At 42.1% G+C, this 26,653-nt stretch overlaps 1 protein-coding gene across 2 annotated transcripts in view; it reads right to left on the bottom strand.

Annotated features, from left to right (window-relative positions):
- Positions 6,570–26,653, bottom strand: part of LOC109831737 (protein ZINC INDUCED FACILITATOR-LIKE 1-like) — a 49,185-nt gene continuing 29,101 nt past the window's right edge. For both annotated transcript variants that reach the window (XM_020399134.1, XM_020399135.1), the window contains 6 exons: positions 20,627–20,712; positions 20,429–20,536; positions 19,852–19,896; positions 19,651–19,739; positions 17,468–17,511; positions 6,570–6,988 (listed from right to left, as the gene is read on the bottom strand). In XM_020399134.1, the coding sequence (XP_020254723.1) occupies positions 6,900–6,988; positions 17,468–17,511; positions 19,651–19,739; positions 19,852–19,896; positions 20,429–20,536; positions 20,627–20,712 (461 nt within the window). In that variant the 3' untranslated portion in view covers positions 6,570–6,899. The remainder of the gene's footprint in view (positions 6,989–17,467; positions 17,512–19,650; positions 19,740–19,851; positions 19,897–20,428; positions 20,537–20,626; positions 20,713–26,653) is intronic.

Genomic DNA, 26,653 nt, shown 5'->3' with positions numbered 1-26,653 from the left:
CAATTTTCATCCATGACTCGTCGCTCATTCATGCGAACCATAATCTGTTTACATATGTGCTCTACCAATTGAAGTATCCATAGAAGCCTAGCCTCATGTATCCATTTGTTGAATGACTCTGCAACATTTGATGTAACCTGACCAAATCTGAAACATAACAGGGAATTCGTCAAAACTTCTTGTTAGTCCTACTGAGTCATTGTTAGTTATAGTGCAAGTATTGGTTTTAGTGGCTATGTTAGTTCTAACTAAGTTATTGTTAGTTCTATCTACTTCTGTGTTAATTCTAGCTATCCTCATGTTAGTTCTACCTCCAGGTAGCGTTAAATCTAGTATAAGTGTTGGTTTTAGTGGCTATGTTAGTTCTAGCTGAGTTATTGTTAGTTCTATCTGCTGTCGTGTTAATTCTAGTTGTATTCATGTTAGTTCTATCCCCAACTAGCACTAGTTATAGTTTAAGTGTTGGTTCTATTACCTATGTTAGTTCTAGCTTAGTTGTTGTTAGTTCTAGTGGCTCCCGTGTTAGTTCTAGCTGTTCTCGTGTTATTTCTACTTGTAGATAACTTTAAGTTCTAGTTTAAGTGTTTGTTCTATTGAATATGTTAGTTCTACCTGAGTTAATGTTAGTTCTTGTCACGCCCCGCTTCCCAAAATACACGGGAACCGGAACGTGAACAAGCCCGCGACGTATTAGATTGAGAAGAATATACACTATCATTTTTTTTCTCTTTTCTTTTCTTCTCAATCCAATACGCTAAGCGTCTAGAATGAATACAACGTGAAGTCACAGGTCCCCGATCACAATAGCAAGAATATAAAGACAACTCAGAATAAGGAATAGACATATCATCAACAGTAAATCATCCCAGACATAAAAATATGGGTCAAACACGCCCTTATTACAAAAACGGTTCAACTAGGAATAAAATACATAGTCCATAAAGAAAGTACTGTTAAAATACTAAATCCGTCATCAACTAGAGAAAAGTACGGTAAAAATGTTTTAATGTTCATCAGCTACTACAGAGAAAACTACTGCGCTTCAGATTGTTCTTCTACTCCACCTGCGAGGCACTCCTACTGAGAATCTTCTGGTTCTTGTACGATTCCGTACTGAGGCTGTCCGTCTCCTATATCTGACGTACACCAGAGAAAAACAGGTGTACGTCAGCGTGTGCAACACACGGCAAGATCCCACAGAAATAGGAACGATCGAACGACCAAGGCAAAACAGCGATAATAATAATAATAGCTTGCAAAAGAAATTACTAATAATCTAAATGCAATCTATCACTGAAATAAAATCATCAGAAGGAACTAAGAAAACCATCCAAGTGTCAAGATCACCCAGCTAGCCAACATGGTAATCATCCAAGTATCCAAATCACACAACTAGATGGAGTTAATACTTAATTACCTATAACTTGAGACGTAGTACGTCGAGCGAAATAATCCAAACAAGGAAACCCTCATATATATACCTTATGTCCCAAATTGTAGATAATTAATTATTAATCCCGATCTATGTATGATCAGAATACAACTAGTCTACATCTCATAAAACCAACTAAGTCCACCATAAAGCACACAAACATATCATTCTTGTTTTACATGTTATTTGAATTGGGGAAGAATATTTTCATATATATAATCGGGTCCCCGTAAAGTCGTCCGGGGGCCGCCCTCAAGTCAAGTTTGGCTCTCCGGCCCAAGTATATATATAACTCACAATATCAAGAAAGCGCATATGCCCGTTTATATAAATGTTATATTGTGATGAGGTTTCCTTGATTATTATTAGTTTTATAGCATTGACAGACGATGGCACTCTTTGATCGGGACGTGTTAATGGATAACGGTTATTTTCATAGTTTTTGCAGAAGTCGTGTCCACGGTTTCCTGTGGTTAGTGCAGATATTTCATGTACAGTGTATTATTAATATGGACAAACATGGGGAATATAAAAGGGGAATTGGATGAAGTAGAAGGCAGAGGATAGAGAGCGAGAGGTGAGAGGGAAGAAAGACAACCAGGTAGAACACAGGTGAACAACAGGAGGGAGTACAAAGCTATTCATTGGCTTAACGCCCGCCTGCATAATGAAGTGAACGAAGTAACCACGTAATTGAGACGTTCTGAAGATCGGGATCAAGAGTATCCCTCAGCGCGTACATATAGCAAAAATAGGATTTTCATACGTATTTGCCATAAACAGGTAGAATAATGTTAACTGGAAGTGGTTTTACAAGTATTCTATCCTGAGACATGTTAGTGTCTATTGCAGTTCATGATAGTCCTAACTAATTCCTTGTTAACTCAAATCGGTATGTACCACAATTTATCAGTGTGTAATCTATAATGAAAGATCAGATTCAATACAACCTCCACACAAGCTATTATAATATCGATCAAAGTATCAAGAACGGTTAGAGAATTCCCACAGATTTATAGAACACTCTCGGATGTGTTCTACATACTGTTGAGGGAACTTGCAAGAAAAAGTTGAAGGATTTGGGGATTCAGGCAGAACCGGATATCTAGATGTTGGGGACGATCTTTTGCAATCTGCTTGTTATAAATATACTAAGCAGAACAGAACGATTATATGGACGCACATTAGACTGGTGTGAGAAAAGCATATAATATTGTCATCGACTTCGCTGAGTCCCGCAGAGAACTTGGAAGCGTGTTTTTTCCTGAAATTAGCGTAAGTTATAAGGCTACTTTCATTTCTTCAATCTGCAGTTAAGCCGTTTGTCTAATGAAATTTAGACTGGAATGCCTAGTCTGACTAACAATAACACAGGCTAGAACTACACATAGGCTATTAGAACACACATTTGAACTAAGAACTTGCGTTAGCTGGGTGTAAACTAACATGATAACGACTAGAACTACACGACAACAACTAGAACTGTAACAAACCGTAATTTTAAATGACGTATTTAATAAATTTTTCTAGTTTTGGTCCAGATATGTATCCATTGTGTTTTATTAATACTGTTTCCGTCAATTTTTGGATATTTTTTCTGCGAGTTTTCAAAGTAAATAAATAATAAACATATAGTCTTGTCTTTTTATTCGCGCTAAATATTAATTTACGGTTTAGTGCTTTTTCTGTATTAAATCATTTTGGGATTAATATTATTAATGACATTGTTATTATTGATGTAGTAATAGTAAATATTAATAAAGATTTTTTGTTGATGATTTAATTATTAATATATTTCAGAGATATTAGTGTGAGAATTTTCGAATTTTTTCCCTCCTCTTGATTTCTCTTTGAATTATTTTCATAATCTCCAAAGTCAATTTCTAATCAAGCATTTTAAAACTCAGTTCTTTTTAATTCCGAAACTTTCCTCTCTTCCATATAATTTGCTCAACGCTAAGGGCCCCTGTATCAAATCCTAGTCATTTTTTATGGCACAAAATCGCTGTGCTGATGTTTCAAATTGCAGATTTTTCCGCCATAATCAATTTTTCTCTCTGTCAATCACAACAAAACTTATCATACCCGTGACTTCCTCTATCCGAATATTAATACTGTACAAGGGCTACAGACCGTATCTTCATTGGCCCCGTAGCCCCTCTTTTCTCGTGTAAACAGCCTCAAGAAAACCTCTTCTTTCTTTTCTTCTTCCTCTCGCAACACCCGGACCCCATCTCCGTCGCACCGACCCCCGGACTTCCGCCCTGCGCCTCGCGTGACGCGCGCCCGACCTGCTTCCGCCAGTGCGCCGACGAACCCACGCCCGGCGGAACCAGCATCACCCGGCGCTCGAGGACCAAGTTTCACCGGGCTTCGTCCCACGTCGATCTGTTCACTACGCCGTTCGTCCGAGCTCCGCCGTCCGAGACCTCTTGGCGAACGCAGCGTGCCGCGCAGCACTTGGCAGCGCGCCCCGCACTGCCCCTCGAGCCGACCCCGCAGCCTTGGATAACTGTCCAGCGCCTTCAACCACGCCTGAGCCGCGGCTTTGCACTCCTGCTCGGGCGCTTTCCGCCTCCTACACGCCACGGCCGATCCACCGCCCAGCCGCTCCTCACCGGCGCGCTGAACCCGACAGAGCCCCGCTCGCTACGCCTTTCCAGATCGCGAGCCCACGTTATAGTTCTCACCGGAGCTCTTTCGCCTGTTCGCGCGGTCGCTCTCCCTCCGCGTCGGATCTGATCTCGCACGTTCGACACGTCGACCGAATTCACCGAGCAGGATCCACTTTCTTTGAGCTTGTTATCCAGCTTATTTATATCCGCTATTAATTGATTGTGTAGGATTAGACTGTGATAGTGATTAGTATGTGTTATTCGTGATTACATGCTGATTGCTTGACTGAATACCTGTGTGGAAGCTTATTGTTTTTTATCAACCTTAGTTGTTATCCATATAGAGAGACTGTACATGAAGACGACTCCTGTTAAAAGTATGATTTATTAAGCCGTGCTTCAAGGGCTATGGCTGTACCCTTGATCTCGATATCCCGTGATGAGGTTTCCTTGATTATTATTAGTTTTATAGCATTGACAGACGATGGCACTCTTTGATCGGGACGTGTTAATGGATAACGGTTATTTTCATAGTTTTTGCAGAAGTCGTGTCCACGGTTTCCTGTGGTTAGTGCAGATATTTCATGTACAGTGTATTATTAATATGGACAAACATGGGGAATATAAAAGGGGAATTGGATGAAGTGCGTGGAATGAGGCTCCCGAATCAATAACCCATGAATCGGAATCGCTATCCATAGCGAGAATCAGCGCATCTTGCACAATATGAGCCTCCTGCTCATTTTTCTTCGGTGCTTTACAGGTAGAAGACATGTGGCCCTCCTGGCCGCAGTTCCAACATTTTCCTTTGATAGGTCTCACCTTCGAGTTTGACCTCTTCTTCTTCGACTTCGATCGATTCCTGTTTTGGTTTCCCTTATTATGGCTTCTGCCTCTCTGCTCGAGACTTAGAGCTGAACCCGAACCTTCTGATTCATTCGATTTTCTTCTAACCTCCTCGGATAGAATCATAGCTATCACCTCCTTCAGCTTCAACTTCCCTTTTCCCGCCGAGTTGCTGATTGCGGTCACGCAACCTGCCCAACTATCCGGCAACTGCGATAGTATCAACAGGGCCTGCACTTCGTCATCAAACTTGATGTCGACTGAGATGAGTTGATCAACAATCGTGTTGAACTCGCTGAGATGCATCGTGAAGGAGCATCCTTCTGCCATCTTGAGGTTGAATAGCGTCTTGACGAGATGCACCTTATTTGCAGCCGACGGTTGCTCGTACATCGTTGCGAGCGCTTCCATAAGCCCCACCGTCGTCTTCTCCTTTAATATGTTGTGTGCTACAGATTTTGCGAGGGCCAATCGGATCTGCCCCAAGGCTTTTCGATCCAATATTTCCCAGTCCTCGTCGGATTCTTCTTTCTTCTTGCCTTTTGCTTTACCCATCAACGGACGGTAAAGGTCCTTCTGGTACAGATAGTCCTCCATCTGTGACTTCCAGTAGGCGAAGTCTGATCCGTCAAACTTCTCAATTTTCGATTTGCCTTCTTCTGCCATTCTTACACACACAAATCTGAACAAGGGCTCTGATACCAGTTGTTGGGGATAAACTCAGATACGCTCTAAGTCCCGTTCTGCGGAATTTGCCCTACCGGATCTTGTGTTAAGCAATGGAAAAAAGAAACTACTACAAATCAAAAAATAATTGCAAGAACAGAGAACACCGAGTTTTAACGAGGTTCGGCAACTTGCCTACGTCCTCGGGAGCCACACAAATAATTTCCTTTATATCAAAGAAGATTACAGAGCTTGTAAAGAGCAGATCTCAAACTTGAGATCTCTCAAGAAAAGAACCAACAAAAACTATTGTTGTTCAAATAAAAGGCGCGAGATTTTGCTACAGTAAAATCTCCTCTCTCTTCAATAAATCGCTACAGGAACTCAAGAATTTTTCTCTGAAAAATTCTCCTCTGAAGAGCTCTCCTTAATAGCCGCCGCCTCTGGAGTTTAATGATCTGAAGAAAAATCGGAGGAACGTCTGCTTTCGTGCTCAGGGTTTCCTTAAATAGGGAAACCCTAGCTAACAGCTGGATCCAGCTGTTCTCAACAAAACACAGGCCAAAGGGGGAATTCAGAACTCGCCTGCAGGGTGAAAATCCGCCCAACTTCACTCCGCTTGATGATTTCGCCTAAAACCATCGAGTTCGCCTGCAAGCTACGAGGTCGCCTGTTGAGAGCACCGCTCGAGCTCGCCTTCGCCCCAAACCAAGTTCGCCAGCAAAGAGCCTCGCCTGAAGCCCTAAAACTCGCTAGTAGCTCTCTTTGAGTTCGCCGATTGGACCTCACCCGAAGTCCATCGATCTCGCCAGCAGAGCATCGCCCTTGCCTGTCTTCGCCTGTAGCCGTCGATCCGCCTGAAGATCGCGACGTCGACCTCGAACTCTCCTGAGCTCGAGATCCGCCCGACGGTCTGATTTCGCCGCTGATAGGTATGGGCCTACACCCATTTCCAACAATGAATATATCCATCTTTTTACCATGATCATCCACACACATGAAATGGTGTAGACAGAAGAAGATTAATGATAAATTCTGCAGTATATCAGTTTAATATTATTCGTCAAAGAGCAGAAACTATTCCTTAATTTCTAAAGAAATGGAAAAGCTTATTTTTCTGTCATCGAACAAAGAACAAACCGATACAACAATCAACATGCTAGTGATGCATACATCATATTGAGGCAGAATTGTGCCTCGGGCTCTCAGGAAAAGAGTTTCGAGCAAAATGTTGCAGGAGAATATTGGCTCTGGACTTGTTTCAGCCTGTTCTAGTCGAATCTGAATTCTTTTATCTTGAGCCTCTATCACGTAGTAATATATGCAGCCATAATTGCATTTCAGCTTCTAGTCGCCAGAAAGGGTTTGAAGGTCATGAGGAGGCCGATGAACTCTATCACGATCAATATGAAGAAAACCATTTGATCACCTGCAACATCAAAAAAAAAAAAAGGTCTTTAATTGTAGAAATTGTATTGTGCGTTCGAAATCAATATCCTACATCTTCATCTAGACCGTTAAGATACCGCATGTTTCGTGGAAGCATCTTCATTTTTAAGCATAAGTTGGTTCATCGTGTGCACGCTGTCAGATGTAGAAAAAATCTCTCTTTTTTATTTATATTTCATTAATGCATACGACAAGAGATGAGAAGACATATTTATGTAAGTAGGGACATAATATAGAAATTGTCAATAGCAAGTAGGAAACAATGAAGAATATGCAGCAACAACAAGAACAACAACAACAAAAGCTCTATTCCGGCTACATGAATCCTATTCCATTTTGTTCTGTTATGGGCCATCTCCTCTGTTAAGCTAACCAAAATCATATTCTTCATTGTCTCTAACCAAGTCCTTCTAGGTCTACCTATAGATCCCGTTGCTGCATTAACTATAATATTATCACTTCTCCTAACTGGTATACAAAGAGGTCTACGTTGTACATGACCATATCACTTTAATCGATTCTCTCACATCTTATCCTCTGTTGTGCGCAGCGGAAATTTCGGCAGCACCTCCAGTGCGCAAGGTGCACAACAAGAGATTAGATCACAATGAAATTCTCGTTTCTCAAAGGAAACAAGAACCAAAAGCCAGATATCCCATCAAAGTGAGATATCAGCTCTTCCTCTCGTCAGCTCTAGGACTGCGCGTCGAGGGAACCTACAAGCTATTACAAATCACGGCAAGAACACAAATTTTACGTGGTTCGGCAAATAGCCTACGTCCACGGGGCAAGGAGGGGGTGGTTCGGCAAATAGCCTACGTCCACGGGGCAAGGAGGGGGAGATCTACTATTAGAGGAAGAGATACAAGTATACAACTAGGATTTACAATCTCACAATCTAAACTCTCTCAAACAAACTCTCAAATCCCTCACACAAATATTCTCTCAAAGGGATGCACAAATCAAAGAACAACTAAAAAAAGACTTTGCTTCTTCTCTATGAATAGCCGCCAAAATCTCTGCTCCTTTTGTTCTGTGTCTGCAGCAGCCACCAAAAGAAAAAACCCCCTGCACTTGCTCTCTTCCGCAGCCGCCAATTCAAAAAGCTCCCAATGAAAAACCCTCAACTTGCACGAAACCCTAGGCCTACAAGTAAGAGTATTTATAGGCCATGGTTTTGGGTACATGGGCCTCTTTCTCCGCTGGACTAAAGCAAAGAACACAACGTGTTCACAATTCACATGGTGGCCCCCACAATCAATCAATCTATCTGCTTTCAATTTGTTCACCTGGGAAGTTTTCCCAATTGGCAATCACGTGGGTGTGGCCCACCACCCGTCCTTCATGTCCCGTTCATTCACAATTCTCCACCTCGGTGAAGTTTCTACCAAAACTGAGCCGACACCAAAGCATCCAACTGTCCCACTTATTGTGTCCAGTACGCCGTGAAACAATTCACGACAACGGACTCAATCCATAACAAGTAGAGACCCAAACGGGAGTGCGAACACTCTTCCAAACGTCGATGTCTACTCACCAAATCGATCTCACCCCATCAAAATCCAAAACCGGCTGCATCGTAAACACTGCCTACGTATCCTCTTGCTCAAGGAATCAAGCCGAACGTAGTTCACCCAAATGGCCGCTAACGACTTCAATCCAATAGAAGAGTTTGTAACCCTTCTCCAATATCACGATCAAGTCTGCGGCTAATAGCACCTCCAATGGCCCTAAACTGAAACAATCCAAACATCTCCACCTGAGATGAACCAATGGCCATATCCAGACTACATCTATCAGCTGTACTCAAATCAATCAACCTATCATCTGCATCCAAATCAACATGATTCCCAATCTGTGTCACATCAGCTAGAATCCCAAATAATGCAGTATGATCTGGAGTTTCTACCCAACGTGGAGTAGCATCACTCTCCACCCGCTGCGATGTCCCCAATATCTGATCACCACTCTCCACCTGCCGAGAGTCAAACGTGACATATCTGCTCAGAACAAAGTCAGAAGCCAATACCTGATAATCAAACACGCCTCTGACTACCAAATGTGCTATCGGATCAAATCTCACATCCACGATGTGACCAAGTGCTGGGTAGTCAAATATCCGACGCAACCCAAAATCTAAAGCAGCTCCACCGGATCCAAAATCTCTACATGCAGCAGTCGGCAACCTATACATAAGATGGCCCAAACATGTCGTAGCCCGCACACCAATGCCAATGCTCGACATCAAACGCCGATCCTCCTCCAGAAAGGAACAGCTCTCCAAATCTGCCATCTCATCACGTCGCCTCAAAGTTTCCACACCAATGAAGTGTCTCCAATTGCCGTGAGCTCGGCACAAATGCAGAAATAGGTCCCTCTTGTACCTCCCTCTAACATCAGACTGAAGTACCTTCACCTTTCTGCCAATACACTTCCTCCATTTGTTGCGGGCTTCTAGGACTTCACACCAACGAGATTTGGTTGCAACCCACCAATGCCTAGAGCAATCCCCAACTGTGGAAACCACATACCTATTACCTCCCAATGATGCTCTCTTGGAAGGCACCCGAATGCCTGAATGAACACCCCTCAGAAGACCCCTTGAATGATGGATAGCGGTGCCAAACTCCACATTGGTCTTCTTGCTCATACCAATGGATTCACAGGACTTCAAACTGCAGGTCAAAGCACTCCTTAACAACCTATGCACGGCATTACCAATCAAATAACCCAGCATCAAACAACGCCACAGTCTAACCGAATCTGATGAAGTCGTCATCTCCCTATCAATCGCCGTACTTCCGAGCAAATAATACAAATTGCTCCTTCTGACGCCCTTCACCACAATCATGGACCCCAATGTGACCTTCAAACGTGCATCCACCAAGGTCACTTTATAGCCAGATGCCACCAAAGCTCCTAGTGAAATGATGTTCTTCGACAACTGCGAAACGAACCTCACTTCGTCTAACTCCCGCACCATCCCGTCACTCATCTTAATCCGAACGGTACCAATACCACCAATAGAGCATGCATGTCCATTACCCATGATCACAACATCCTCTCTTTCCAACTTCTGAAAGCTGGAGAACCAATCCCTCTTAGGGCAAACGTGATATGAAGCACCCGAATCCAACATCCACTCTGTAGAGTTGGCAACACAAACTGACGGTAGTGCAGACAACGAATAGCCCGAAGAATCCGAATCTGAATTGTTGCCACTAGTCTTGACAACATTCACCTCTGAAGCTTGTACAGCTTTCCCCTTATTCTTCTCGACCCAATCTAACTTTGGGCATTCGGCTTTCCAATGTTCATCCTCTTTACAAAAGGCACACTGATTCCTACGAATCCCACGATGTGCACCTCTAGACTGCGACCTCCTGCTTCGGTTTGAACCACGGCCATGAACTACTAATGCATCTCCCGATGCCTTCTCGGAGGACTCATCAACACTCTTCCTCAATTCATAATTTACCAACGCTGAGGTCACCTCCTTGTAACTAACAGTAGTTATTTCATTAATCATAGTTAGGACAAAAATATCATAATCATCCTCGGGCAACGAACACAAAAGTAGCATCGCCTTGTCTTCATCCTCAACCATGATATCCACATTGGCCATGTCTGAAAGTAGCTTTGTGAAGTTGTTAACATGCTTCCTAATAGAAACTCCCCTATTCATCTTGAACTGGTAAAACCTCTTCTTCAAGTGAAGCCGATTCTCAATGCTCTTAGTAAGATACTTTTCATTGAGTGTTTCCCACATCTTCTTCGCCGACGTCTCGTTCATCACATCATAAATAAGATCCGGCGTCAAGCATGACCGAATAACTCCACACGCCCTACTATTCATCTTCTTCCAAACATTAGCTTCCATCTCGGCAGGTTTCTCTTGTAACTCAAGAGTCTCCTCCAAATTCTGAGCGTCCAAGGCGTCCATCACCTGACATCTCCACAATCCGAAATTAATCTTGCCGTCAAACTTCGGAACATCAATCTTCATGTTATTGATGCTCAAACTATGTATCGTCTTCGTAAGAGACGATCCCGATGTGCTTGTTTCACCCATGTTGTCGATCTAATCTTCAAATAGGAATCCTTCAGCAAATCCTTCAAACAAGCTCCCAAGTCCAACCCGGAGCTCTGATATCACTTGTTGTGCGCAGCGGAAATTTCGGTAGCACCTCCGGTGCGCAAGGTGCACAACAAGAGATTAGATCACAATGAAATTCTCGTTTCTCAAAGGAAACAAGAACCAAAAGCCAGATATCTCATCAAAGTGAGATATCAGCTCTTCCTCTCGTCAGCTCTAGGACTGCGCATCGAGGGAACCTACGTCAGCTCTAGGACTGCGCGTCGAGGGTCCTCTCGTCAGCTCTAGGACTGCGCGTCGAGGGTCCTCTCGTCAGCTCTAGGACTGCGCGTCGAGGGTCCTCTCGTCAGCTCTAGGACTGCGCGTCGAGTCCCTCACACAAATATTCTCTCAAAGGGATGCACAAATCAAAGAACAACTACAAAAAGACTTTGCTTCTTCTCTATGAATAGCCGCCAAAATCTCTGCTCCTTTTGTTCTGTGTTTGCAGCAGCCACCAAAAGAAAAAACCCCTGCACTTGCTCTCTTCTGCAGCCGCCAATTCAAAAAGCTCCCAATGAAAAACCCTCAACTTGCACGAAACCCTAGGCCTACAAGTAAGAGTATTTATAGGCCATGGTTTCGGGTACATGGGCCTCTTTCTCCGCTGGACTAAAGCAAAGAACACAACGTGTTCACAATTCACATGGTGGCCCCCACAATCAATCAATCTATCTGCTTTCAATTTGTTCACCTGGGAAGTTTTCCCAATTGGCAATCACGTGGGTGTGGCCCACCACCCGTCCTTCATGTCCCGTTCATTCACATCCTCAATAGAAGCAACCTCCAATTTACTATGAATGCATTTATTTCTTATCTTATCTTTTAGTGTATACCCACAAGACCATCTCAACATTCTCATTTTTGCTATACTTATTTTTTAGGCATATTATATTTTAATTGCCCAACATTCTAATCCATAAAGTATTGTTGGTCATATAACTATTCTGTAGAATTTTTCCTTAAGTTGAATAGATATTTTACGATCACACAAGAGTCACAAAGCACTTCACCATAAAAAATTTGCCTCCACCTTTCTACTTTAGAAATTATATATTTTCTAGTCTCGTCAACTACTACTATATCATCAGTAAATAACATACACTAAGGCACCTCATCCTGAATATGTCTAGTAAATCGATTCATATCTAAAATAAAAAGATAAGGGCTTAAGGCTGACCCTTGATATAAATCTATGGTTGTTAAAAATAACTTAATCTCTTCTTCAATAGTTCTTACTTTAATAGTTACTCTATCTTACATATCGTTAATCACATTAATATAAATACTAGATACATATTTTTTTTTCTAAAACCCACCACATTACCTCTTCAGACACTATCATAATTTTTTTATAGATCAATGAAAATCATATGTAGATCCTTTCTTTTTTCTCTATATTTCTCCATCAACCGTCTCAAAATATGTATGGTTCCACCGTTGATCTTTCAAGCATAAAACCGAATTGATTTTCAAGTACTTGTCTCTTTTCTTAGTCTTTACTCAATTACCGTCTCCCTAAGTTTCATACTATGTCTCATGAGTTTAATATCATGATAGTTTAAATAACTTTGCATATTTCCTTTATTCTTGTATATTGGTATCAACATACTAATCCTCCACTCATTGGGCATTCTCTTTGTCTCAATAATCTTATCAAATAATTTCGTCAACTATCCTAATCCTATATCTCCAAGACATTTCTAAACTTCATTAGTGATATTGTCCGGTCCATTGGCTCTTCCACTTCTTATTTTCTTTAGAGCATCTTTGATCTCATTGATCCTAATTTTTTAACAATATCTATAGTTTCTATCATTCACTACATGATCAAATTCTTTATGTTGCTCACCTATTTGGTTATCATTAAACAATTTATGAAAGTAACTCCTCCACCTCTCTTATATTTCCCCGTCGGTTACTAGAAATATTTGATCTTCACTCTTAATACACCTAATATGTCTTTTTCCCTCTTATATTACCAAAGACCCTAGTGTCCACTTGGAGTAAAACCAAGGCACGAAGCTAAGTCATCTCAATCCGGTCGTCACCAACTCCAAGCCCTTAGCCTCATATTCATGAATAAACCCAAGGCACATACTAAAGACCTCGGTATCTACTCTGAGTAAAATGAAGGCACAAAGCAGAGTCATCTCAATGCGGTCATCGCCAACTCTAAGCCCTTAGTGTCATATTCATGAATGAACTCAATGCACATACTAAAGATCTTGGTATCCACACAGAGTAAAACCAAGGCACAAATCGAGTCATCTCAATTCGGTCATTGCGAACTCTAAGCCCTTTGTATCCACTCTAAATAAACCCAAGGCTTGAAATCATGTTAAACTACTTACTCAGAATAGTTAAAGTATTCTCACAGACTCACACATCACAATATAAATGCATGGATAAGATCAACAAAAGGAAATCTCTTTTATTCATATGTCAAAAGTGATATTTACAATACATCAAAAGTATCTACACTAAAAAAATGGATACATCAAAGCTCCTAAGGAGCAGAACCAGGAGCCAGAGCCGAAGTTGAACTCAAGGTAGAGCTTGAGTAGAACTAGAAGTCGAAGCAGGATTCGGAGCTGGAACAGCAGAACTCGTAGGAGTTGGTAGAAGAAACAACAAGGGGTCCCACGCGATGTTATGGTCATCACCCTCATCCGGTTGACTCACCCAATTGGCACCATCGGAGCCTCCTTTAGAATTCTCGTCATCCTCATCCCCGTTCTCACACTCCAGCGTGAGCTCGCCTTCTCTCCGCTCAATCTCCTTTAGAGTGTTAAGGCAGTCATTCACACGAGGATGGTAATTGAACCGCTGGGGATGAGACTTGAGTTTGGACGGGACCTGCTTCATTAAATAGTCGAACCCGACCTTGCAAGTCAAAGCCACATCCACCTTCCCAAGAGTGTCATTGTGATAGTTCCGGACAACCTTGAACTGGTAAGCTTTAGACCAAGTGCTTAAGGCAACCCTGCAATGCCTGTGTCTCGGAAAGAAGTGACTTGCGCTTGCTTGGCTTCCAGAGCGACCCGAATGGCCTCCTGCCTTAACCTTTCTTGCACGGTCTCCTCCTCCTTTAGTCAAGTCTTCATCTCCTCGACATCCAGGTGTGCTAGTCGAGCCCGCTTGTAGGCATCATTCCTCTCCCAGGTCTCAACCTCCACCTCCTCCTTCAGATACTTCACCTTGTCACCAAGATGATAGAGTTCCTCCGGAAGCTTCTGGACCTCCCGATGGGCCTCGGAATGTTGGGCTGACTGTTGGCTACACGATGCAAGTAGATTGAACTTTTGGTCCCGCATTTCCACCACTCATATGCATCATTCCTCAGCACTACGAGCTCATTCTCCTTTGTTGCCGCCCTCATGTTGACGGCCTTCCGAGCAGACCTTTGGGCCTCCATCTCCTCTCATAGCTTGAAGAAGAGCCCCTACGCATGCACAAACTGGACGTATAGTTCATGCTTCACGAAAGCTCCCCTAAGTAGCTTTTAAGCATCTGGTGGAGATTGAAATTCGGCATCTCGACAAGGATTTTGTCATCATAGGGTAGCAAAAACTACTCCAATGCCCTGGCCTCGATGGCACTAGACTCCAAAACCAATCCCCTCTTATCAAGCTGACGCCTCGGGACGAACTAGTTCTCCTCCGACAGCTACCTGTCATACTGACCCGGGTGCAGCTTTGCTTGCTATTTAGAGAGAGGTCTCCCCCGACTGCTGAGTCATCACCTCTTCCCCTTGCTCAGGAATGGTTGCGCTTGCCTCTCCTTCAACCCTTACTTTCTTCGAGGGCTCGGAACCCCTTGATGGCCCCTGACTTTTCACCTTCCTCCTCCTTTTCTTCTCTAACCTCTCCATCTGAGCTATAGTCAGATTTGAACCCGCCAATCGAGTCGTTATCTTGACTACAGTGGCCTTAATCTGCTCGGCATCCTCCGAGCCTGATCTACTCTGAGGTGCTTTTGGGGCCTTGCCGAAGGCCCAGCTTGAGAGGGGAGAGGCCTCAGCTCCCTCCTTCGCAATGTCAGAAGAGCAGCGCGAGCCTTGTTTTCTTTGGTTGGAGTGCTGGAGATATTGATAACTAGCAGCACCGAGTTGTCAAGAAGTTTCTTGCTGCGACGAGACCCTATATAGGCCTGGATCTTATCCAACCCGCACCTCTCCAACTCTGGAAAAATGCCTACCTTCAGAGCATCCTTCTTTATCTCTAACCAGGTGGAGCAAGCTAGAAGGGCAGGCAACAAGGATAAAGAAGACCCGATTTTTTCACCTCTTGCTGGATTCGGAAGCGTTGGAGACCAACTTGAGACCCCCCATTGTCTGTAGATAATAACGACCCTTATTCTTAACCACTTTGGCGCAGACCAGGTGGCAAAGGATCCTTAGCGTGGGATCTACACCCACTCGGTGGCAAATGACGATAAAGCTGATGAGCATGGCAACGGAATTCATCTTCAGCTGCGACAGTGAGACTCCTAGGACCTCAAAAACTTATCGAAGAAAAAGGTGAAGCAAAAAAGCACAGATCAAACTCCAAATTGTGAAAATAAACCGGAGCAATGTTCCTGCTATGGTGATGGACAGGTTGATCCTTCGACGGTGCCGACAGAGTGAACGCCAAAGGGATGTCAAACTGATCGTAGCAGGTCTCAAGAAGCGATGGGAGAACCTTAGAATGGAACTCGTGAAGCAAAGGGATCCTAGTTTTGTTAAGAGCGGGAACACTTGATGCAGAAGAAGCCATTGTTTCCAGCGATAGAAATCGAAGCAAATTGAGGGAGATGATCAGAAATTGTGCAAGCACAACAGGCAAAACACTAGGGCTTGAAGAATAATAGGCCAAATTACTAGAAAATTAGGCATATATAGGTGAGGGAGGGGACATATGGCATGATCTGAACAATGGACTCGGCTATCGAAGGACAGCCGAAAAGGCACACGGAATTCAATGCGACCGCTCGGTAATTTGAAGTGGTGCCAAAAAGCCACACAGAATTCGAAGCGGTGCCTCCAGTAACCGATGCACAATCTCCTTTGACATCATAATGTCGCTTTAACAGTGACTCATCAATGCCTCATCATTAAATACGCTTTAGATTCCTAGGAGATGATTTGAATTTCATTCGAAACTGACAACCCGGGTTCAAGCGGAAGGGGCTAATGCTGTATCGCAGAAATTACTTAGTGTAAACTACTTTTGAGAAGGCGACACATGTCTCAATTATCTAAATTTAAGCATCATAACACTAACCCGACCCGCATCTCACAAACGCTGGATCCCCTCCTTAATACACCTCGAGGTCCGAGATGAAAGGCGTCCTCATTTGAACTCTCTCGAAGGACCAATGCGAAAGGCGTCCTCAGTTGGACTCTCTCGAAGGACTGAGATCAAAGGCGTCCTGACTCGGACTCACTCGAAGACCAAGACGAAAGGCATCTCAACTCGGACCTGACGACGCATCTTGAACCACGGGAGAATCCATCTTCTTCGTCTTCCCCAGTGATATCAGCTAGTCACCATCGCATAAAATGCATGGTCAGAACCATCATTAATTCCCCAACAAAAGTCATAATGACTCATCAAACCACGCCAGCATTTTAGTCATTCTATCGCCTCTGTATTAAACGCAAGGATGACCCGGATCACCAGCCGCTAACGCACGTGAAGTGTCGGCTGACTAAGCAGATTGCATGGACCCCGCTGAAATTACTCAAATACCCTTTTTGGCTCACTAGAAATATGTAGATTGTCTTCTGCATGGAGGTATACTGTTCTCTACAACTAAAACCCTAAAAAATATTTCTTCCAGATATTTCTCTCCCTTAAGATCGTCACTAACGTGATCGTCGGAGGAATCACCGGAGAACTCAACTCCGACCCTCTAATGTTTCGTATGTGCAGGAAATTGTCTTCTGCTCAGAGCAATCAGCTATCAAAGAGGATTGAGTGACTCTAAGCTCTCCTAAATCCACTCTGACCCCCTCAATTAAGTTTCTGACATAAACATCTTCCAATTTGGCTCTCACAGTTATGGGTTCAACTCTAGGCGGGGATATCAAAATCAATAAATAAACAAATGGGGGTTTATGTATCTCTAGAGCTTCTTTCTTGCATGTGTTGTTTATTTAAATACTTCGAAAGGCCATAAAATATAAGACAGATGTAAACAAATTGGTTGGTGAACTAATTCCAGCAGTAGAAAATCTCTCGATATTAGTCATAAAGATTACAACAGCTTCAGTATTTGAGATACGCTAAAATCAGGAGAGAATGCTGGAGAACTATTAAGATGTACTTTAAATTCTACCTGGTAAAATGGAAGAATCTTGGTGCTTTTGTGCCCATGAAAATCTGCAATTAGAGGTGATTAATTTTCAATATTAGTGAAATAAAACAGGCCATAGAAACTTCATTTCAGTCAGCACTCTGTAGACATAAAGATAGACTCAAACGATCAGTTTCAAATCTCATGCACAAACATGCACATACACATGCAAAGCATCAACTGTATGCAAGTATAGAGGAGTAGATATATTAGCTCCTCAAATCTTCAATAATTCCATATTAGTCCCTCAAATCCTAGGGTCCTGCAAAATGGTCCCTTTGTTACTTTTACAAATAAAATTGTAAACCATGATTAACTCCTAAGCCAACACCCTCAATTACCAAACTACCCCTCTTCATACCATTAGGAAGCTCAATAATGAATTAGGGGTGCTTTTCCCACTCTCGGAGAAGACGACTTTAGTGGGCTTGGGTTTTATTAATCGGGTATAAGGTTTATACACATTAGAGATGGGTGGGGTAACTTAACAGAAGGGCGAAATGGAAACTCCCATTCAGACAGAATTGAGGGCCTACTCCCCTCAATTCTAATGTAAGATATCTAAAGGGACAATATTGCAAGACCCCATACGATTTGGGACTAAAAGCAAAGATTTAAGGGATTTATATGGAATGTTTTTATGATTTGAGGGAGTACTATGTAAAAAAAACCCAAAAATAATACTAAAAACCAAAAACCAAGGTAACACTTCACATGGTCTTGCATGGAACAAGATAAGGTCCGGAATTGATATAAGTCAAGCTGTGAACTGGTCACACAGAACTAGCCAAACTGACTAAGTTGCTCGGAAACAGGTGTATTGATGCATATGTGCGTGCGGGACACAACAAATCTATAAAATGAAGGGTATGGAGACACACACACACATATATGTGTATATATCTACACACACACAAACACATAAATACATATATACATATATGTAATATACACACACACATGTATATGTATATACAAGTATGCATGTATGTGTGTGTATTGACATCAATAATTTACATGAGATCATTTTTATTTAAGTTTCTTCATGTGCTATTTAGACTTAAATTCCCATCATATTTTTAAGTTTCTTTTTATCATGTTGATTATTATAAATTAAAAACTACTCATTTTTTAATTAGACGCTTAGTCACCCTTTTAAATCATAGTTTTTAACTTGGATACAGGCTGAAACAAGCCCGATTTATGTCTAACGAGTTGCATAAAATGAACATGAAGTGTAGGATATATGTCCAAAAAGTGTATGACAAATGTTTTTAATTAAAACATACATCATACAATTGAGTACATGTCTAAATAAATGCATGCATATGTCCAAGGACTATCCATGAAGTTTGGGTAGGGGGACGTACATGTCCCGTTCGGGTACGGCTTCAAAATTGAAGTACACAAGTAACTGACCTAGCATAGATATGAAAAGTATAGCAATATAAGAGATGTAAGACTACAACCCGAAACCAAATTTCCTTGACCTTGATAGTCTTCTTTAGGTTTCCATAAATAAATTTGGAAGTTGGAATGTTGCATGTAATGAAAAGTAATTATTTTTTACAGTAAACACCTCCATATGCCTAAGCAAGCAAGCTTGGAAGTTCAAGAGAGACAAATGCTTGATTGATTATGTATAATGCTCGGTCAACTATGTTGGTTGAAGAATTCTATCTTTACAACTTCTTACATATGTTTCCCTATAGAAAAGAACATATGTTAAGTTCTAAGCAAGATGAATGGGAAGTGAGTTAAGTGAGGATCTCCTTAAATGGGAGATAAATAACACAAAACTTGCCTTCATGTCCAAATTACCTTAGCTTCTGTGTGTGTGCGTACGTATGAGATATCTGTTTCTATGACCATTAACTTTGACAGTGCTACTACTAAGTAATACCAAGCTTTTCAGCAAATACAATGTTCAAAGGAAGCAACTTTAGCCATCAGAAGAATACTTTGTGTAGTTTAATACTGATTACTGACAAACTAGTGTAAACAATCCTCGCTCTGAACATAGTAAACTAAGACCGAGAAGAAATCCGAATAAATTTGTTTCTAAAAAGCAAACAATTCATATTAAAAACCTCAAACAAGAGAAATTTCACAAGAGTATCAAAGTCTAAACATATGCATTATGTACTTCCTCTTGAAATACTCACATGACACCTGCAACAGCTGGGGCAATAGCTCTGGAAATAGACATCCCAGTTATCGCGATACCATTTGCTGCTCCCCTTTGGTGCTGCGGCTGTTGTTTTTAACAAGGATTATTTTCAGTGAATAACTATTATGCGACGTGGCTGAAATCATTGCTAGTTAAAAATTATCTATCATATAAACTAATGTATATAGACAATTACCACAGCATTGTTTTGCAAGATGAACATTCCAGTAACAATAATCATCTGCGTAGAAAAGAGCACGTGCCTTAGACAAGGAAGGAGCTAGCTTGAATCATCAGGTTTTTCTTCAATTAGCATTTCTATACGTATATTACTGTAGTACAGAGAGAAACAAATTTCCAGGCCAAAAAATACGTATTCAATGGCTTAAGGTTTTATACTATGGAAGTGTATATGCACTTATAGAAATCAATATTTTATGCAAATATGTTAGCCTTTAGTTATGTTATATAATTATGCAAGGGTAGAAAAAAGCATGTGTGACTTGAACTATTTACAATGATGAAGTTTTTTACTGTATATTTGCCCAGGTAAGTAGGAGCATGTCTTTAAAATGAATCGAGTATCTATAAATTCTACATTACAAGAGTATTGATAAATTCTACATTGCATTAACCTGTGCAGAGTTAGAGATAGTGATTTTCACACTTCAAAGACAATTTGCTACAAATATAAACATGCATTTCCTGTAAAAACCAATCAGCTGAATTACTTTCACCATGTTCAACAAAACTATGAGCAAATTTGTACTCACAGAGAGAACATTTTTTATCAAGGATGCAGAATTCACTGCTACTGAAAGTACAATTCCTGACAGCTTAGTCATAAAGGGATAACTGGCAAGTAATGGTATAGCTATAACCTGCATATTGAAAGCATGGGATATCATGTAAAGAACCCAAACGTTGAATAAAACATCAAAGGCTGAATAGAGGCGAAAATGGATGTATACCGCTGCAATACGGGCTAAATTTATGGGCCCAAGGAGTCTCTCTGCTTGTGGATAAAGAAACAGTTGAAATAATAGAAGACTGAAACCTACAAGCCAGTATTTAAGCATTAGAAGTTATTATAAATAGGTCAAGACTTATTAAAATGCATTGTGCCATAAATCAAGGAACTGATAAAAAGGTCTATAGCAAATGTAAGAGACAACAAGATAAATGTATAAATTAATATCATATCAACTATAACTAAACTTACACCACTTTGTTGTGAAATATCTAGAGTGCCAGATTCACTTATCTTTATTCAACAAACTGTATTCTAATGTCATAGTAAGCGCTAGGTGCCGATCCGATGCCTAGAGACTGGGCACGGCCTAGGCAAATTTATTTCTTTTTCTTTCTTTCTTTTTTTTTTGTTGAACTGGAGGCAGAGGAGATTGTGCTAAAGGTTGGAGGAGGTGTTTGAGTCGGTGGAGGCCAAGGAGGTAGCAAGACGTGAAGGCAACAACGGAGGAAATCAGACAACCACCTAAGCTTTACAGTCTGCATAACAATCCATGCTCCCTAGGCACTCCTAAGACCGAGGCATGTAGCCTAAGTACTAACTAGTCCTAGGCGGGAGCCTAGACTGCTCTTTAAAACTATGTTGTATTCTAACTAAAACTCCAAGTTCCATAGAAAAATTTCTAAAGGCCTGTGACCATTGTAAGGTCTCATTCCCACTATACTATTCATTGTTTTAAAAAACCTCCGCCTAGTCCGCTTAGGCGTACGCCTAGGCCTAGGTAGTACCTAGGCTGCCTAACTAGCGTCTAACGCCTAGGCGGTATTTAGGCTGCCCACCTGGATTTTACGAGCGTTTAGGGGAGCATTGTCTGCTTACGTGGAATCCGTGGATTGCACCCTATAGGACTTCATTGTGATTTTATGTGTCGTAGCCTACACGTCCTCCAAACTCCATTAACCTATAAGTTAACAGTAATTTGAGTTTATTGTTAACTTAAACTTAACAATAACAAACTCCATTAACCTATAAGTTAACAGTAATTTGAGTTTATTGTTAACTTAAACTTAACAATAACTTATAAGTTAACAGTAATTTGAGTTTAACTTAAACTTAACAATAACTTATAAGTTAACAGTAATTTGAGTTGAGAATGAGTTTTTCACTGTTGATATGAACTTATAATTTGAGTTGAGAAGTATAAACATACAAAGAGCTATTATAATTGATAAACCAAGCAATTTAGTTAACAGTGTTGATATTTTAGTATTTATGCATCTTTGATTGGGTATATATATATAAACCAAGCAATTTAGTTAACAGTGTTGATATTTTAGTATTTATGCATCTTTGATTGGGTATATATATTTATCTTCAAGTATCACGTTAACAGTGTTGATATTTTAGTATTTATGCATCTTTGATTGGGTATATATATTTATCTTCAAGTATCATAATTAAAAAAATAAAAAATAAAAAAACGCCTAGAAACCGCTTAGGCGCCCGCCTAGGCGACTAAGCGTTGGGCGCCAAGTCTGACGCCTAGAAGCGCCCAGCGTTTAATGTAACATTGATACTATTGCTTTACGCTATATCTCAAATTTAATTGATTGAAACATTGGGCCATCATACTCCTCATTCCCACTTGATTGCTTACTCACTAGATGAGTGGATGAGAAATAGTCACTTCACTACCAAGGATACGTATATTCCTCTCTCTATGCATATATGCATCTTTGTGTATGCATCTGCATGTGTGTGCATGCGCGCATGAGCGTCTATGTGTGTGCATGCATGGACAAATCCCCTGTAGCTGTATCACGTGATACTAATTAGGATCCATGTAGGGATTTTGCCACAAGCACCGCCTCCATACTTCTCCTCTTCAGCTTTGACAACTTTAGTTTTGGCATCACCCATTCCTGTATCTTCATCAAAAATCCTAACTTCATTAAGAAAATGTTCATCATCATTAGTGTTCATTGCATGAACAATAAAGGAACGTCTTGTTCAATTTGTGAGCAGTAATAAACTGTGTTCATTGTGAACAGTAACCAATATCTACAATTCATCGTGAACATTGAACCTCGTTGCTTCAGGTGATTGCCTATAATTATACTAGTACTCTTCTTGTAGTTGATTCCAGCGCTGCTGCTTTGGGCTAAAATCCATCAAGGGATGCTTCTGGCTAAAACCCACCTGGGGTTTCTTCTAGCCTTAAAATAGGTTTCTAAACCTTGATTCATATATCACTAGCCTCCTATTATTGGCTAAATGTAATGTTTATTGATCACAGATATGAAGATTTGCTTGTGATTTCTGACTAATTTTATTTTGGCTCTTGTCTTGTGCGTGGCTGCTCTAAGCTGTGACAGACCTTTCATGAATGTTGCTACACTGTGAGATCTGTAGTTCTCACTACTTCAAGTGAAGCAAACTGTTGACATATTAGTATTAGTTAGGGACTTATTTGTAAGTTGTGTAGGGGCCTATATAAGCCCAAGAGATCTCATAATAAGATTAGGGTTTCTATTTCAACTTGGTATCAGAGCCACCTCCAAACCCTAGCCGCCGCCACCCCACCCCACCCCCTCCTCACACCCCCATCGCCCAAAACAGCCTCTGATCTCCACCTCCAAACCCTTTTCTAGCCGCTGCCACCTCAAGCCCCCCTGCTGCGCTATGTCGAACCTCGAGTTTGACATGAATTCCCTCGACTCAGTCCTCAAACTGATGACAGGAAGAGTATATATCTCACGGCGATGAGATATATCATTGTTTTTTATTCTTGTTTCCTCTGAGAAACGAGAGTTTGTCTGAGATCTTACTCTTGTTAGCAGAGGTGCTGCCGAAATTTTCACTGCACACAACAAGGGTCAGAAGAGACGGTGACCAAGTGTTAGGTCTGAAGCTTGATCAATGGAGGAATTTATCAAGAAGTTGAACCCCGCGGAGGTGTCAACTTTGATGAAGCTGATGAAGTTGTCGGCTGGTGAGAGCGCGACAAAACCATCCAAGAAGTTGGAACTTCCTACCATAGATCTGAAGCTTGATGGACCGGGTACTTACCTGAGCTGGTCACGGACTTCCTACCATAGATCTGAAGCTTGATGGACCGGGTACTTACCTGAGCTGGTCACGGCGGGTGAGATATACTCTTGCAGGGAGGAACCTGAAGGGTTATCTGACAGGAGAGGTGACAGAGCCGGATGAGGACTCGGATGGTAGAGATGAGTGGAAGGCTACTCATATGTTGGTATACATCTGGCTTCTCAACTCGTTGGTCCCGACGATCGCCGCCACAGTGGATGGCATTGAGAAGGTGAAGGACGTCTGGGAGAAGTTGAGGAGGACATATGATGGAGTGGGGAATAACCTGAGGGTATTCCAGATTAAAGGAGAGATCGACACCACAGTCCAGGGAGAGAGAACTGTACAGAAATATGCTACAGAGTTGGAGCGCCTGTGGCTGGATTATGATCATTTTTCCTCCCGGGCTAGCTGCAAGGACCCGGGATGTAAAGAGCGGGAGGCCTTTCTACAGGAGAGGATTATGGTGTATCTCAAAGGATTGACATCAGAGTTCGCTCAGCGAATCGCATTGCTGCTAGCTCAACCAAAGATTCCCACGCTTGAGGAGGTTGTTGTTTTCGGTAAAAGTTGCCTTCATTACTGAACTCATTATAATATTAGTGTTTACAAAGAATTCAGATCTTAATCAAAAGAAAAGAAGAAAAATTACAACTTTCTCGAAAATAACACAAGATCCGTTCGTCGTCTCTTGCTTGCGTGAGTCCTTAGTCTGTGACGGGGATGTTGATATCCGTGGACTACCTGGCAATCAGATCAGGTCCAGAGCTTCGTCGATCCGCGAGGAGATCTAGAAACAGAAGCGCTTATCTCGACAAAAGCGAGATAATTGCTCTTCTTAGAATTACCACAACGGGATAATACTAAGGATTGGATGCGGGTGATGTAGATCTGACGACTCTCGATCTCTTGCGTTGAAGAACTCGATCACTCTTCAGTCCGGCAGGGCTTCGCCAATTCTCCAAAATTCCAGATCTGAAAAAAAATGAGGCCTAAGGCTTGTATTTATAGGCTTGAGGGGATAACGGAGCGGTTAAAAACACTTAAAAGCCCAAATCTGCCTTGGAGACATCCCAGGGTGTCTCCATTTGATCGGAGACACCATAGGGTGTCTCCCATTGATCGGAGACACCCTAGGGTGTCTCGGTTTGGGCCGAGACACCCAAGGGTGTCTCGGCCTTGGCCGAGACACCGAAGGGTGTCTCGTTAGTCCGAGACACTCCATATGGTGTATTTATCTGTTTCTACTGTAATTCATTCGTCCGAACTCGGATTTGAGTGATTCGAAGTGTGTTGGAAAGCCGACAAGGAGTTCTATCAGCTCCGATGGTTGGATCATCTGTAGAATGAATGAGACACGAAGGACATTGTTCTTTTTGTAAATATCGCGGGGCTCCCGATTAGCCCGTACATTCGTTAGTTCACGTAGTTCGTCGATTTACTTCAAGCGTTCATCGATATCAATCGAACTCCTGTGAACCAGATAGTGACGTTCATCGTCGTTCCTTAATACTGAGCCGTTCGTGGAGACCTATAGGCAATTTTCAATGCCTACAGATACCCCATCCAAAGCGTTCCGGACTCGTTTCTTTTATAGAAGAGGCTGGGATACTTTTGATGTAATTGGTCCAGCCTTCAGTCGGTGTAAAGGACCTGTAGTTAGCTTCAACTCTTGGCTCCTTCGATTTTCGATCTATTCAATGCTTTGACGAATAGCCGAAGTCCTTCCGGCGCTGCGTTTATCGCCTGGCCGTCGTCGGAGTCTCGAGTCTGCCACCAGTGAGTTGAGTTTGGCTCGTGTCATTGAGTTGACTTTGAACTGACTATCTCTGTCACATTGTGCTGACTTAGGGTTTTAGATCACCGTATGTTGACTTTTTGTCCCAACGCGTTGATTGGCGTTGACCTAGGGTTACGCGTTGACCGGCGTTGTACGCACCTATACGAACCACCATGTATGGGCTCTCGGTCAGCTGTCGCCATTTCTTAGCATTGTTGGAGACATACATCCCTGATAGTAACACATTTCTGACTAGTGGTGGGGAGTTAGGGCTGGCCTTGCATAAGATGCACCAAGTTTCTGGCCTTCCAATGGGGGATTGTCCATACCAGGAGTACTTCCCCTCGAACCAGCAATTGGAGTGGCTGAAGAAGGATGCTCCCGATATGTACGATACTCTTTGGGACCTCACCGTCCTGACTTGATGTCGGCGCCCAGCACTGTTGATGTCCATGTTCCTTTTGTACAGCTGTTGGAGAGGAGCAGATGGCTCGGGAAAACATTCAGTGACGTACAACGAGAGCTTCAAGTTCGTAAGAGCTGAGAGTTCTTCAAGTATTTTCCTCACTTTTCGGGTCGCTATGGTGATGTGCTGATTGATGAGGAGAGACCCAGAACTAATCGGACTGCTCTCGACGTTGGTTGTTTCCGCTGATTGGTGAACATCCGCGTTGGGTATCTCGTTCTCCGGGTGAAGAATCGTTGCCACATAGAGCCTTATCTTCCCAGCCGTTTTGCTCGTCAGTTTGGCTACGACTAACTATATGTTGGGAGTCCGAGCCGTGGTTTGAAGGTTGAGGGAGGTCTTATTGACGGCGTCCGGGCATGGCTATGGACTATGGTGGGCTGCACTGGAGCCCATTTTGCTCTTCCAATGAGTCCATAGGTGTGAGGAGTCTCTCAGAGTTACAGTCTGAGCACTTGGTTCAAGTCACTATGATGGCTGCTCGCAATGCTGAGCTTGTTAGGAAACAGGGGAAGAAGCCTGCCAAACCTTCTCTCTCGAGCAGAGACAGGATGGAGGACGATGAAGAGCTCCTTCCTACCGATGATGAGGACGAGACTTCTGAGGAGGAGTATGTGGATATAGATACTGACAAAGAAGAACTTAATGCAGGTTTGTCATGCTCTTTAGCATTCTTTCTCAATTTCAATTGG

Source organism: Asparagus officinalis, chromosome 2 (assembly GCF_001876935.1).
Source record: "Asparagus officinalis chromosome 2, Aspof.V1, whole genome shotgun sequence".
Taxonomy (NCBI): domain Eukaryota; kingdom Viridiplantae; phylum Streptophyta; class Magnoliopsida; order Asparagales; family Asparagaceae; genus Asparagus; species Asparagus officinalis.
The sequence above is the reverse complement of the archived record's forward strand: the minus strand, read 5'-3'. Positions and strand labels throughout refer to the sequence as shown.